Source organism: Chanos chanos, chromosome 6 (genome assembly GCF_902362185.1).
Source record: "Chanos chanos chromosome 6, fChaCha1.1, whole genome shotgun sequence".
Classification (NCBI taxonomy): Eukaryota; Metazoa; Chordata; class Actinopteri; order Gonorynchiformes; family Chanidae; genus Chanos; species Chanos chanos.
The window spans coordinates 43,233,214-43,248,161 of record NC_044500.1 but is presented as its reverse complement, the minus strand read 5'-3'; the positions used below and the strand labels follow the sequence as shown (position 1 = coordinate 43,248,161).

The 14,948-nt window shown below is 39.1% G+C and overlaps 1 protein-coding gene across 1 annotated transcript; it reads right to left on the bottom strand.

Moving 5' to 3' along the window:
- Positions 1–9,008: 9,008 nt before the first annotated feature.
- camkvb (CaM kinase-like vesicle-associated b) lies at positions 9,009–14,615 on the bottom strand. The gene is made up of 10 exons (XM_030777339.1): positions 14,521–14,615; positions 13,976–14,107; positions 12,797–12,871; positions 12,164–12,302; positions 11,665–11,785; positions 10,416–10,491; positions 10,143–10,279; positions 9,814–9,892; positions 9,552–9,639; positions 9,009–9,383 (listed from the first exon to the last, which is right to left on the bottom strand). The coding sequence occupies exons 1-10, from the start codon at positions 14,613–14,615 to the stop codon at positions 9,009–9,011; spliced, it is 1,317 nt and encodes a 438-aa protein (XP_030633199.1).
- Between the last annotated feature and the right edge of the window lie 333 nt (positions 14,616–14,948).

Genomic DNA, 14,948 nt, shown 5'->3' with positions numbered 1-14,948 from the left:
TCTGATACACAGTATTTATTGTAGGTTGTATATAGTATCATTCTGTGGATTTCTTTGTACTTAAATAGAAAAAAAAAGAATGCTCTTTGTGTATAGGTACCTAATGGGCAAATATTATTGTTATATTATTTTTATTGTCATTACGAAAATCTTCAATATCCATCGTCAGACATCGACAACAGTCTCAAGAAAAGTGTGCGTTGACATCAACTCAGTAGATGATGTACAAAAACTGGAATGAGAAGGGTCGCAATGAACAGGGAGAAGGGCTGAGGAACTTGTTATGTTATCACTCTGTCCTAATCCTCATATTCTATTCCCCGAGGACTCATAAACTTATAAATGTCTATATGTTGTGGGAGATTTGACTCCAGTGGGCAGGAGACACTCTGCAATACCATTCTATAGCCAAGTGCATTCTGATGTCATCCATTATAACACTGCTGTCATGCTTGCCCTGTGGTCTGAGTTGATTTTCTTTTCTTTTTTGCTTTCTTTTTTTTTTCTTTTTTTTTTTTCTTTTTTTTTTTAAACTGAAACTTTCAGTCATATTGTCACCCTCTGGATTTGTGTTGTATTTTTGAGTATCTTCCAAAATCGACTGCAATAAAATCTTCCACAGTGCTCGCGTGGTATAGACATCCAGGAGAGAGGGTGTGGGTCAGTGCAATGTTTCCTTGGAAACGAAATGCTACACTTGAGGCTAGGAAATGTAGGTTGAGTGTAGCATTGCACAGTCTTCAGGCTTCTCAACATTATTTTATACAAAGAAACATATACTTATGAAGGTGGCCATACTGTAGTATGGTAAGAATGATTGAAACAAATCGGAATAGCAGTTATGCTGCTTTGTACTTATACATACTACTATAAATACTTATAAAAGGAAAATTGAACTCATTATTTTACAATTAATTACCAAATGTATACCCAAAGTGTGTCTACCATTATGGATTAGTTTTAACACTGGTATATTGATTCAGTATTTTTCTGTTACTATGCATTTGTAATATTTTTTTTTGTAAATATTCCGCTGTTTAAAAATGGTATTGATGTCACAGTGGTGTTTGAACATGAATTTGGCTATGGAATGGTTTTAACGTATTGGCGTTTAATGGGCTTTGATGACTGTAGCCTTGAGATGACCTGATACATGAGTGATATGCCATAGATCAAATCTTCAGATTCATACTCTTACTGTAAACTTATTCTTCTCCTTTATCATTGTTTTCTTTCCATTTTTAATTCCACTTTGTCAAATGAAAGCACAATCTAGCTCGGAATGATCAGACGCCTACACAGCACAGATACGAATCTATGAATCAGCGTAGTTTACTGCAAAGAGATAGCATTTCTCGTTTCAGCCATTCATTATGACTGTTTTACCTTCATGTTTAAATCATCGTTTATACACAACAGAGCATTTTATCAGAGGTTTAACACTAAGCAAAGTATTGGGAAGCTGGCTTTTCATCGTGTGCATGACGGTGTATTTGTACTGTAATTATGAAACGAAAAAAGGGTATGTTGATATAATTTTTTTTTTTATTATTTTGTTTGTTATTTTTTTGTGAGTTTTTTTTTTTCTTCTATTCAAATGCTTTATTGTTTGATGAGTGTCGAGGGAAAGTTCCGGAACCTGTCTCAACGCAACTAAGAGCTCTAAAATGGAGGAGGACAACAATTTGTCCTTGAATGATGAACTCTTTTCTGTACCCTCTTACAGTACTAGCTTTTCTTCCTTTTCCAGAGGGGACTATTTGACTGGCCCTCTTTCAGTCCTATGGTTTTAGACAGTGTCTTATAGGGAAAAAAAATGCAATTGTTGTACAATTTATTGGTATTTTTAAAATGTGTCCTTAGAATTTTTGTGTGTTTTTGTTTATTGTTTGTCAACAGTTTATTGAGACTAAATGCACAGGTGGTGTTAATGTAATGACTCATGTAAATGAATTTCTTTCCCCTTTCACCCCTCCATTGTTGTTGCTGACTAATAAATTAAAGCTCTATATTTTATAAAAATTGAATGATGTGTTTATTTTGACTGTTTCGTCTTTTTGTAGCCTTACCTTTTTTGGCTAATATCCTTAGAAGTTTGCTTGCAGAGTTTTGAAAATGCGTAACCTCAATATTTAAAAGCTTCGAGCTGTTTTTTCTAGACCTGGGAAAGTAACTCTGTTTGGTCAGTTGAGTTAATCCAATCATTTAGTTATTGTTTATCAGGAGATACAGTTGTCATTTCCTTTCTCTCTCTCTCTCTCTCTCTCTCTCTTTCTTTCTCTCTCTCTCTCTCTCTCTCTTACTCACAAACACGCACACACACATGGAGAAAGATGTCTAAACGAATTCGGTCACATGAGTTTTTTGGTTTCTCTGTTTAAAAATGTGGACAGGGGAAAATCAAACAAGTTCTGCTATGCTGCTGCATGATATTATGAGAGAGAGAGAGAAAGAAAAAAGCAACACCCCAGAAGACTGAAAACAGACAAGGCTTTTGTGTCAGAAAATTCCATTGCACGTAACCTTCTGCTGTTGTTGTGGAACAGACTAGAGAAGGATATAAATGAGAGTGTGTGGAAAAAGTAATAAAGTCACATCTACCAAACACTCTCCTCTAATAATATAATGTGTATGGACTCAGGTAAACTGATTACAGGACTGCGGGGGAATGAGTCTGGTCAGTTTAAAGTGAATTCGATTTTTGAAGATTTTCACACCTCATAAAGCACTAGACCACATTGTCCTGTAACGGGGGCTGGAATATGAGTCACATTCTCCTTCCCTGATCTAGGTCAGGAGGAGAGAGAGAGGAGGAGAGAGAAAGGGAGAGAGGTTCAGAGATGGAGGAGGTGAATGGATAGGCGTCTCGCGTTGTCGTCAGCACTCCCTGACCAGGTGTTAAGAACAGTAAGAGAGGGATTATTGGTTTGAATAATTGGCTCATCTCATTTGGATCAGTTTTGGTCTTAGGCCCCTGCTGAGACCTACAGGTGTGTCTCTGTACGTCCCTCATGGAGGATAGACCAGGGTCAAATAAACCTCTGAAGCATTTGAATACTGGGGCGTGTCAGAATTCTCTTTAAAACTCACCTTCCTTGTGACCTTCCTCCCTTAATTAGATTTTATGAAGGTTGTGTAAGGCGTTCATGTGATTATTTAGGTAATGCTTCAATAGACACAGTCCTTTTAGAACTATTGTAACTTTAGTAAGAAAGGGCACAAGGTAAGGGAGCTTTTGAAACCTACTGGAATAGGGCTCAGTCATTTGAATATTTATCTGTTCCTAGGTATGCTACAGATGCTCTTGAAACAAATATACTGCTATTAATAGACCAAGACAATGCATTTCGTCTGCACATTTACTATCATGAAAACATCAAGTCCAGACTTCATCTCTGACATTTAATCATTAATTTGACTTGACATGCTGAAATTGGATGCAATTTGTTCCCCCAATTGATTGATCATCTAATACATTTCACTTCAAGTCAGTAACCTGCACCACTTTGCTGTGCCAATGTAGAGTCAGTTCTCTGACGCAATGAGTGAGCTGAAGCCCTGTCCTTGTAAAGGGTATTACTCAGCTCATCCCAGCATGGGGCTTTGATTAAGGACAAGCAGGCACCGAGTTCATTTGGTTAGGACCAAGCCTCATTACCCTGTCTGCTTGGACCTCACAGTCCTCTTTTGTCCCCCCAACTCCTGTCCCATAGACGAAGCTCTGTTCTGGACCTCCTCTTATCTGAGGGATCACAGGAAACTCTGGAGTCATTAGCTGAGACAGAGTGGGTGTTGCCGGGCCCCTATGTTCGACACAAAACCTCAAATTTGAACGTATTCACAATAACACGTCGACAGCCAGTAATAGAGATGCCCTCTCCCGCCCTCCGCAGGGATAGATGAATGCCAGCGCTGATGCCCGGTCGCAGCAGTGCCAGGACGACTGCCCACCACCGGGTTTATCTCCCGGATTCATCAGAATGTGCTGAATGTCAGAGGAGGTGAACAAAACCGCTCCAAGATTACGTCAGCACCGGTCGCTGATGGACTGATGACAGACTTATCCCCAGACAGTGATAAAACTCGGTCACACGGTTTAGTCTTTTATTTTTATTCTGTCTCTTCTTGCTCATGAAAAGACTCCCACAAATGGTCACACGACTTTATCTTCAAGATAGAGAAGGTATGGAAGCGGCAGCCGCTAATGTGGTTTGATATAATTCCTGTCACATTACAACAGAGAGCATTTATTCCATCTATCAACGGGCCAGATCTGAGATTCAAATGAAGACAGTAAATAACCAGCAAGTACTGACTGTCTCTTTTGTCTTCCTTTGTTCAACACAAGCACGAAACAAAGAGACAGAGAGAGAGGCTGAAATGATACTATGGGGGAAGAAGAGAAGGGATGTATGAAAAGCAATACTTTGGCATCTGCTGAAAACAGAGCATTGTTGTGTGGCTGGTAGAGATCCCCTTTGAATGTAAAACACTGATACAATCATATCATCCATTCAGTTACACTCTGTCATTGCATTCTTAGATGCATACAGTGAGACACACAACTCAGTTGACTCATATGCTATACATGTAAACAATACATTGTTCTGATTACGAGGAACAGGCATTTACAAAAGATCAGTCTACCCATATGCTTCATTTTCTTTCTTTCTTTCTTTCTTTGACCCCCCCCCCCCCCCCCCCCGTCTCTCTCTCTCTCTCTCTCTCTCTCTCTCTCTCTCTCTCTCGCTCTCTCTCAATTAGAGTCAGTTTTGACTCTCTGACCATGTTACCAGAGACTCAATATCAAACTGCAGTAAACCATATAAAACAGCAGAGGGCAATATATACCTTTCTCATAAAGCACTTTACAGTAAAAGCCTTTGTCATAATGTCACTTATATAGCATATCCCCATGCAGTTGAAATCATAAATATAGTGAAACATAATGTTTATGCAATAATTATGCACCAATAAAAACAAAATACATTTCAAGAATTCATTATCGAGGTACAATATTATGAGACAGGTTAGAATGTATATATGTTAAACAATGAACAAAAATGAATAATGAACATTTGGGGGAAATTTGAATTAGTTAATTTAATTCATAAACCAGCAAATTATGTTTAATTATATTAGTCATGTAATTGAATTCTCTGGAGAATTTCAATTTCACAGCAGTGAAAAGGTGCTGCATTCAACTGCTACAGTGAAAATCTGCTTCAGTGTGAACATCACTTAAAAGAATTATGTAAAGTGAGGAGAGAGATTGATGTCTGTTTGTTTGTGTGTGTGTGTGTGTGTGTGTGTGTGTATGTGTGTGTGTATGTGTGTGCATGCGTGCACGTGCATGCGCATGAGTGTGCGTGTGTGTGTATGTGTGTGTGTGTGTGTGTGTGTGTGTGTATGTGTGTGTGTGATGTATCTTTTTCCTTCACAGCTACCGATATGTCAATTTGGTGAGCTGAACTCATTGATCAACTTTATGCTCCGTGTCCTTTGAGGACTGGCAAATCCATCATACAGAACAAAAAAAAAAACATGTTTTACAGTTTGTAAGTATTTTTATTTGACCTAACCTGAAAGCACATTTATCTGTCTTGTCTCATCAAGTCTGTGTCTTAAATGTTATATTTTATTAGCTTGGCATTTTTTTTCTTTTTATGTCTAATAAACTAAAGCAATGAAGAGATCCAACATCTAGCAAAAATCATTCACTACTTCTCATCATTCTGCTTGTCTTTCCATACATCAGCGAAAAGTAAAATGTTCATCTTTGTCAACACAGTAAATCCAAGGGTCTTCCATTGCTCTGTTATGTTAATACAGTGTATTGTCATTCTGGACCATTTAAGACTAAGATTATGGTCAACTTCCTATTCACTGCTCACAGCCTCGGGTCTGTGGCCCCTGCCTTATATGACCTCTGTGGACAGCCTGTGATCAGCGCTGTTTCATTTAGTTTGCCTGGACTGAGAGGGAGGCTGTGGATGTGGTGCTGCCATTTTCAACCTCAGGCTTGGTGCTTAATTATCTCATTATGTGTCACTCAGAGTGAGAGAAAGAGAAAGAGAGAAAGAATCAAAGAGAGAGAGAAAGAGAGAGAGAGAGAGAGAGTGAGAGAGAGAGAGAGAGAGAGAGAGAGAGAAAGAGAAGGAGATGATAGATAGATAGAGAGAGCGAGAGAGAGAGAGAGAAAGAGAGATGCAGCGCCATTCTTTTGGGCCAGAGAGGACATTCGCAGCTGAATACAGATGGTTGGAAGGCATAATGCTCCACTCTGACCAAGCTTGTCCATCCATGTCCATCTAGCCTCAGGCTTGTTGCTTAGATAGACTCACTCAAAGCCAAGCTCTCCCAGCATACCTGTAGACCATGAGCCAATTTCTTTATCCCCATGAATGAAAAAAAAAGGAAAAAAAAAGTGAAGAAAACGCACGTGATGGCCATTTGTGACTTTATCTTTATTACCATCAAATTCATAAAATTCAGTCAAGAAATACAGAGATTAAACATGAGAGACAGGACCTTCATGTGCCCACAGGCCCCACATACAACTACAGCTAGAAATACATTAGAAAGTGCATGAAGAAAGGAATAGACGGCTAATACCAAATGCTATGGTATATGCACTAAAAAAGCATTGCTTTGAATTGTAACACAGTATTTTGTTGCGGTCTAAGTGTACATGAATACTGTAAAAATCGAAGTTCTAGGACCAACATAAATTATATTACTTTCTCTTTTTTTCTCTCCTTCTTACTTTAAGTGAAGATCTACAAGTCAAAGCAAAAAAAAAAAAAAAGAAAAAAAGAACAAAGGAAAAAAAAAAACATACAGAGACGTATCATGTCATATCTAGGTAAAGAATTTGAAAGTTTTAGTCAAACAAAGAAACAGTATGGACAGCCACGGATGTCAGGTGGAAGTTTGTTAGACCAAGGAGCAGTAAATAAATCAATAACACAGGATACACTCAATATAAAAGCCATGACGGGTTTTAATTGAAACCGCATAAGGTTATAAGGACACCATGTCACTACATAACAAATCTACCTCTTAAACGTTGACTGTTGCGCTATTGTCTCGAAGCTGATTTTTTGAGAGGGCACACAAGTTAGAATTGTTACGCAGGGTTGTACGCTTGAACTCTTTTTGACATTCTTGGACCATTTTTTTTACCTGTTATTTATTAAACTAATCTTTAACCGACTGCGTGAAGAGAGAGAACACCGGTCATGAGTCCACGGAGTCACTCTCAGGTACTAACAGGGTACTAGAAATCAATGGTAAGAAACATCACAGTATTTGCAGTAGGTTGAATATTGCTCAGGTTATGGTGACAACAATTAACTTCCGTGTTTCCACATTAGCACTCATTTCACAAGGGGGCCGACAACTGGAAAAAAAACCAAGATAATTAGACCTCTACATGGTGTTTTAATTCATGCTAAAATGCATGGAGATGTGTCGCTAAATTGCAAAAAAGAACAAGTGTTTCTCAGGAGGTTAACTACATGAATTACAACACAAAATTACAATATTACATTACAGTACATTAAAGTTGAAGTGAGTACAAATAAAAGTTTATCTCTAAATGGGTTTAGACACCCTTGATCTGTAAAGATACATCATGTTCAAAATGAAATGTCATAAATAATCCCTCCGTTCTCTTGGTCGACTGAAAAAAGAATCTTATGCCGAAACCGTTATGCCAACCCGAGCGGCGGCACTGACAAATTGAATTTCTTATTTTCCAGTGTACAGCTACACATTTTCAAACTGATCTCGTATATTACTTCAACTACTTACAAACCCCTTACTTTTCTGAGAAAAAAAAAAAAAAAGAAAGAAAAAAATCTACTCAGATATTTTATAATACATTATGCAAAGGAACTGTTCACGCAAGTCAACGCTTTTATATATCTTCAGCTACTGTGCAGATCAAAACAAAGTCACTTTCGGGATGGACCGCCTTATTTCATTCGGTTACCATTACAAAGAAAATGCCTATCCATTCATCTGTCCATCCATCCATCCATCCATCCATCTATCCATTCAATGCCTATAGAAGCTGAAGATGACAATAGGTAGTAGATAAGGCTCAGGTTGGTGGCCAATATGACTGGTTTCCATATAAACCACAGAATACTTACAAATGAGATGTAGTATTTAGGAACATTCCGGTATGAACTTACAGCTGACTGAGACAGAGAACGCTCATAGCTGTAAGGCCAACGTTTATCCACCAGATGCTTGGACACAAAATGTAAAATAAACAGCAAATTTCAGAAAGCGTGCTGTTTTTTCTCTCTTTCTTTCTTTTTTTTTTTTTTTTTGGCTACTTCTAATCTACAGAGGTCAGTATTTACAGAAACTTTACACTTACAAGAGCCATATCATTCTTTCCTGAGACATGTCATAGTAACCAGATGTTGGAGGTCTCAAATCGACCGCACTTGGCTTGGATTCTCACATTACTAGCACATTAGGAGTCAGATCAACAATCAGATCCTCAAACCAAAAGATCATTAGTGAATGAAGAGTCAAACAATGTGGACATAAGCCAAGGTGTTCATTACTTTACAGTCTGCCATTTTACAACTGATCCTACAAATCAAATGCAGGACTCTATTAAAGTTCCCAAACTTGGCTTTGTCATGGTTCGGATTGGTTAGTTTAACTGATTCTTATCTGTTTTTTTTTTTTTTAAACGCACAGTATGGGGAAACCTATTCCAAGTTTATATTTATAACTTATAAGACTCACAAAACCCTCATGATCCCTCACAACAAATGTGGTTTCAGAGGGCTGTGCAACAGGTAGTCAAGGTAACCATTAGCTCAGGAAAGATGGGAGGCTCAGCTTCGTGAGATGATTTTAATGCTGCAAGTGAGAGCTAAGCAGATTCTGTGTCACCATGCCAGCTGCTAATGTACAATGTGCAGGGTTCAGCGGGGGGGTGGGGGGTGGGGAGGGGGGGATACAGCAGAGAGAGAGAGAGTTTAGCCGTTCTGCTCGTCTCCGGTGTCTGCGGCCGACGGTAGGGGCGCTGGAGCCTCTCCGTTACACCGCGATGTGGGGTCTGCCTCCTCGGGAGCTTGTCTGGGCTGGTCAGGTTCTCCCGGCTGGGAGGCGGCCGCGGCTTCGCCCGGCTCAGCGGACCGCGTCTCCGCTACGGCGGGCTCTGTCGAGGAGGGGTTACCCTCGCCGTTGGCCGGGGCTGTGGGGGCGTCGGCTGGGGCCTGGGGTGCTTCCTGGGCACCCGTTGCGGGGCCGGTTGTTTCTGCAGAAGCTGCTGGTGCTGCTGCGGCCGCTGCCGGATTGCTCTGCTCTGGTGCTCTGAGCCTCTTCATGATGGTTGTGACCCGCACCGCTTTCTGTAGGGCGACAGTAATTCAAACGTCACCGAGAGAAGCGAGGTCTATGTACAGTGATCAGTAGATCGAATGTTTCCAGCAGAGACTCAGGAGCGGAAAAAGGAGAAGAAGAAAGAAAGGGATGAGAACGATGAAAGGACAGACTGCAATGTTTCAGAAAGAAATTACCTTCCATTTAGCTTTGGCAAAGTTCTTCTCTATCTGGGCACACACACCATCTTTTATGTTTTTGTCTGAGGCTGCATTTCCTGATATCCTGGAAGAGAGATGAAAAGATTTAAGAGCAACCTTGAAGCTGTGGCCTGAAAAATGAAGATATCTCCCGAGGTCATTCGTACGCTATGCAACATAAACAGCATATATATATATATATATATATATATATATATATATATATATATATATATACATATATATTCAGTGTCAGTACCATTCGTGGTTAATAGCCTCCTGTGCGGTAATCCTTTGGTCCTGATCAACCTCCATTAGACGTGCGACCAGGCTTTTTGCTAAAACCCAAGAAAACAAAAAGACCAGGTCTTCATTAACACATCTAACTCTTCACATCTTCAGATCTGTGCCTGAAGTCAGTTAAATAGGAAAATGATATTAGAGATAATCATAGAGCTACAAGGGACAACAAAAAGTTGGATCAAAGGACATCATTATAAATGCCTTTTGTGTTGTGTTTTGTTTTGTTTTGCTTTGCTTTGCTTTGTTTCAAGCTAAGCTGTTTTTTTTTATCAGAATATTCAGTACCTGAATCAGAGATGTCATCCCAGTATGGAGAATCAAACTCATAATCTCCTGCTAAGATCTTTCTGAACAAGTTCTTGTCATGATTTTCATAGTCATCGTCATCAGTTTCATCATAGAATGGTGGGTTTCCTGAAAGCCTATGAGAAGCGGAGCATCAGATAATAAGCGACCATTATGACACATAACCAATTTGCAACATAATTCATGTTTTGTAGAGATGTGTGGTGGTAGGAGAAATGATGCTGCAGTAATTTATTTACTTTTTACACTTACAGTATATACATAATGACCCCTATGGCCCAGCAGTCCACGGGTCGGCCGTATCTCTGTCTCCCAACCACCTCTGGAGCTACAGAGATGACACACAAAAAAAATCAACACTGGTTGAGCCATTAGTCGAAATCTCCCAAAGAATGCTGCACCTGTCTTCTTTCAAATCCCTCTACAGCCCCAATCAAAAGACAAAACATCTCAACTGTACTTGAACTGATAAAGTCAGCGTTTTATGTAGACAGCCAGAACTGGGGCAAGAACTTCAGACGATGTGAAAACAAATAGATCTATTCAGACGAAATACAATATGCATGCGACCTAAACAAATTTCAAGTTTCAAGTGTATCTCACTTCTCTCTCAGACATCCTGAATCTAATATCTAGTCAGGACTGATTTTCTGATGTCTATGGTTTAAACCAACACTGGGGGCTATTCCATATTGTTACCTAAGTCTCATGTTTGTCTTTTCAGTGTTTATTTTACTTATTTTATTTTATATATTAAGCCCAAAAAATAATCCATGCCCAATATCATTGTGAACTAATGGTGTCATAAAATTGCCTGCACACCCAAATGAACAATAGGAAGATGCATTCTCTGCCTGGAGAGTCAAGTATCCCAACCCATCATGGAAACCACTGATATGGACCTTCAATTTTCATTTCCATGAGTGATTTATAGTGTAGACTAGCTGCTCTGTTAAAAATGGAATACTTCATATTTGATTGTTCTCACTCAAATGGGGCACCAATTGTTACTGACAAAATGTGACTCCATGTGGCTTTATGAGGACTACTCTGTTCTAAACACCCCATATTTGTGTCACATAAACTTGGAAAAATTGCAAATTAGGTCACATTTAGATGTTTGAGGCTGAAGCTTTTCAAGGCATGAATGCATTAAAATGGTTTAGGAGCGAAAGAAGCCTATTGGCTTGAATATTTGCTCCTCACCTCTCGTACTTTAAGAGCTGTAGTTGAATTAAAAGGAACATTTTTTTTTCATAGACTCTATGCCTCCTGAAATACCTTTTGAAAGACTTTGTTTCAAGAAAAGATAGTGCGTGTGTGTGTTTTCCCACAAAATGACAAGTACAACCAAATACACCCATAACGAGCCTCTAATACAGAACCAATATCAATCTCTTGACATTTCAGCTAAGCTCATTTCCACAGCTCTCTGTAGTTTCTTTCTCCGGGCATAAAGCCTGCAGATACTTTGAGAAGGGAATCTTATTCGTCCTCTTACCCAGGTACTCCGGGGTTCCGCACGGCTCTTTGATGAGTCCGTTCTCCAGCTTCGCCAGGTGGAAATCGCTAATGACTATTTTAGAGTGTTTCAGGCGATTATAGTACACCAGGTTCTCCAGCTGAAAAGGCAGGGGAATGTCAGTTTTATGAACCAAACCCTTGAAGGCCGCACACATAGAAAAAAAAAAAAAACAGTAATCCTGTCTCTTATTCCCAAGCAAAAAAAAAAACAGTAAACAAATACAATAAAAAGTACTTTAGAGATGACAGTTCAATTTCTTCAGGCTCAGCAGTGTCAAATAGCAGTATCTACCACCATTAACGGTTTCTGTCGTGAAAAAGGTTTCTCTTTTCTTTTGTGTTCTCTAAAGTTAACTTCTCCAAAACTAACTCCAAATATGTCATGTATCTTTATGATGTTTAAACTCACAGGAAAAGAACTGGCTTTTAAGGACACACAACAATCCTGACAAGCAGGGTTAGTAATATGTCTTTACCTTCAGGTTCCTGTGTACTATATGCATAGAATGCAGGTATGCCACTGCCTCCATCACCTGGCGGATGACGTTGCTGGTGTCCCTCTCTGAGTAATAGCCCTGATCTAGGATCCAGTCAAACACTTCTCTTCCTGTAGCACTACAGATCACAAAACACATTCAGCCTCCATTATCACAAAGACAATAAGAAAATGAATTGTAGCTATAGGTATATGCGTCTGTCTCTTATAAAGAATAGATCAAACACATGAGGAGTGATGAAAACGTCACATCAGACTGGATTAAAATCACTGACTCAGTCTGGAGGAAATAATGTGGTTACTTCAGAGTGTTAAGAGACACTGCTTTCTTGAGATACAGTCAGTTTGATTACTCAGGTACTAGAGAGACCAAATTGGTGCCCTTGCAAAGAAAGAGAAATTTGATAGAGAAACACATAAATGCTAATTTTCACAACCACAAACCAATAAGAGCTGACTAAGATGAGAAGTACCTGCTTGGGGAAATAAAACAGAGAATGGCTCAGCTTTCATATCCACTAAGCTGCAGGCTACAACACTCCGTGTCCCCACAGTATACATTCCACAGACAGAATGTACAAAAACACAGACTGCCCCTCAAATCAGAACTTACAGTTCAAGAAAGAGATAGTATTCTTTCCTGGTCTCGTAGACATCAACCAGCTGAAGAATGTTGGGATGCTTAACCCTGAAAAAAGCAGGAGAACAGGACAGCACAGACATTAAGATTAAGATCAGATATGGATGAAAACACAATACACTGGGCAATTTATTCCTGCAAATGAGTTTCAACAGATCCTTTTGTAAGTAGGACTGTGAAACACATAGATATTGAACAATATGGCATGATCAGTTGCTTGCAGCCTAGGGAATATTTAAATGACAATGAGGAAAGGCTAGGTTCAGCCTTAAAAGCCTTATTTACTGTAGGCTAACTGCAGATATTATGACTGCAATGGAAATGCGTATCAAGGAAAGTCCGTTCATACAAAGACTGATTTACTGTATCAAATGGACAGTGACTCAGAAATCGGTTCCCGTGACCACTGTGCCAGCACTCAAAAGTACTGCAGGGAACTATGTTAACAGTTCCCTCTCCAGTTGGGTTAAGGTAATGGTTTCCTCCCACTGCCAAAACTGTTGCCTACTGCTCCATAATCAGCTAAAGATTATTTTGTAATCCACAGGATCCAGAAAAAAGGGAGACTATGAGTCATAGTTTACGGCTTTTGAAAAGATGGAGATATTATCTGAAACCGAACACCAGCTACAAAGTCATTCCGGTGCCTTCCTTCATAGAGGCTTTGATTTAAGTGTTCTGTGCCTCCTCTGAGAAGTGAGCTGAGAACACTCAGGTTATGCTACTGACTGGGCTTTCAGGAAAGCAAGGCTTTGAAGGTAGAGTAAACACAAAGCCAAAGAGATAAAAAAAGAAAAAAAAAAATCCAAGAAATAAGCCTGATTCGAAGAAAGCCTTCTCAGGGCAGTGATTCAGTAGAATGAGGCTGTTTTACTTTTTCATTAAAAACATGGCAGTCACATTTGTTGTTCTCTGCTCTTCTCTCTCACTGACGTCTGTTCAGTAATATCTATCTCTGGGAAGGGGTGGTGAGATGAAAGACCAAAAATTACAATGAAAATAAAAAATTATACATTTCTTTATCTTTTTTTTTATAACTTCTTCTTTTCAATAGCTTTTGTTATCTAAAACTCAGGAAGTATAAAGTTGTCATTGTCATATTTCGACAACGCATTCATCTCTGCTGAAAATTCATATCAATGCGGGCTTTACATCTTCAAAATGAGAATCTCATTCTTGGCAGCCTTCCGGACTTTTCTTCCATCTTTTTTCAGGAACTTTTTACAAGTGAACATTTTCAATGTATTCTTGTCCTTGGCCCTGAAAATCTCACAGAACTCCTCCCTGGTGAGAAAAAAAGAGAAAAGAAACCCACAGAAAACCATTATATAAATATATGTGCAAATACAGTTTCCATATCACTTGAGGACGTTTAATCATTTACAGATTCGCAAGAAAATAATGATAATGAGAAAATTTGTAATGATAGTTTGATCAATTTTTTTCTGAATGTGGTTGCAGAATATATGCACATTGAGCTTCTTTAAAAAAAAAAAAACCCAAAACAAACAAAAACCCCTCCATAAAACCAAAACAAAACAACAACAACAACATAAAACAGAGATTCCATTCATAACTTGGAATTGAATGCTTTCTGACAAAGACTGCCTTTCAAAAAGTCTCTCAAAAGCATACTGAACCTTGTCTTTGGTGCGTAATATTGCGGTGTACATAGAAAATAACACCAGTGTACTCACGACTTAACAATCTGTCCCAGGTCATATTTGTCTGTCACTTCTGTAGGACTGTTATAGTCCTTCTTCTCCCCAAGCGTTAAACAGCCGAACGGCATGGCCTTGCCTGCCCTGTAACACATAATCCATCATTACTTCCACTTTCTCATTCTGTCATAGCCCCTTCCTCCTTATACAGCCTGCAGCCTCCCATTACATCCATATATACAGGAGACATACAACAAAGCCAATCATCTCATTTTATTACAAACCCTGTCTCAAAACACCAATCGATTGTTATCCACGGATACCCGTTGTGTATTCTGCTGTAGAACTGTTCATGTGAAGGCAGATACACTGGTAACTTAGAAAGCCTTAAGGTATATTGTTTTGCTGTACAGAGGGACTTTATATCACTCTTGGCTTGCCAACTGAACAACTTCCATGGCTTC

Excerpts from the sequence above, each read along its gene's own strand:
- camkvb (XM_030777339.1), bottom strand. The coding sequence starts at position 14,615 with ATGCCGTTCGGCTGTTTAACGCTTGGGGAGAAGAAGGACTATAACAGT. Across the intron at positions 10,492-11,664 it reads CGGAACCCCGGAGTACCTGG|CTCCAGAGGTGGTTGGGAGA; the intron begins GTAAGAGGACGA and ends TCATCTCTGTAG. Across the intron at positions 9,384-9,551 it reads TTGCCAAAGCTAAATGGAAG|AAAGCGGTGCGGGTCACAAC; the intron begins GTAATTTCTTTC and ends GTCGCCCTACAG.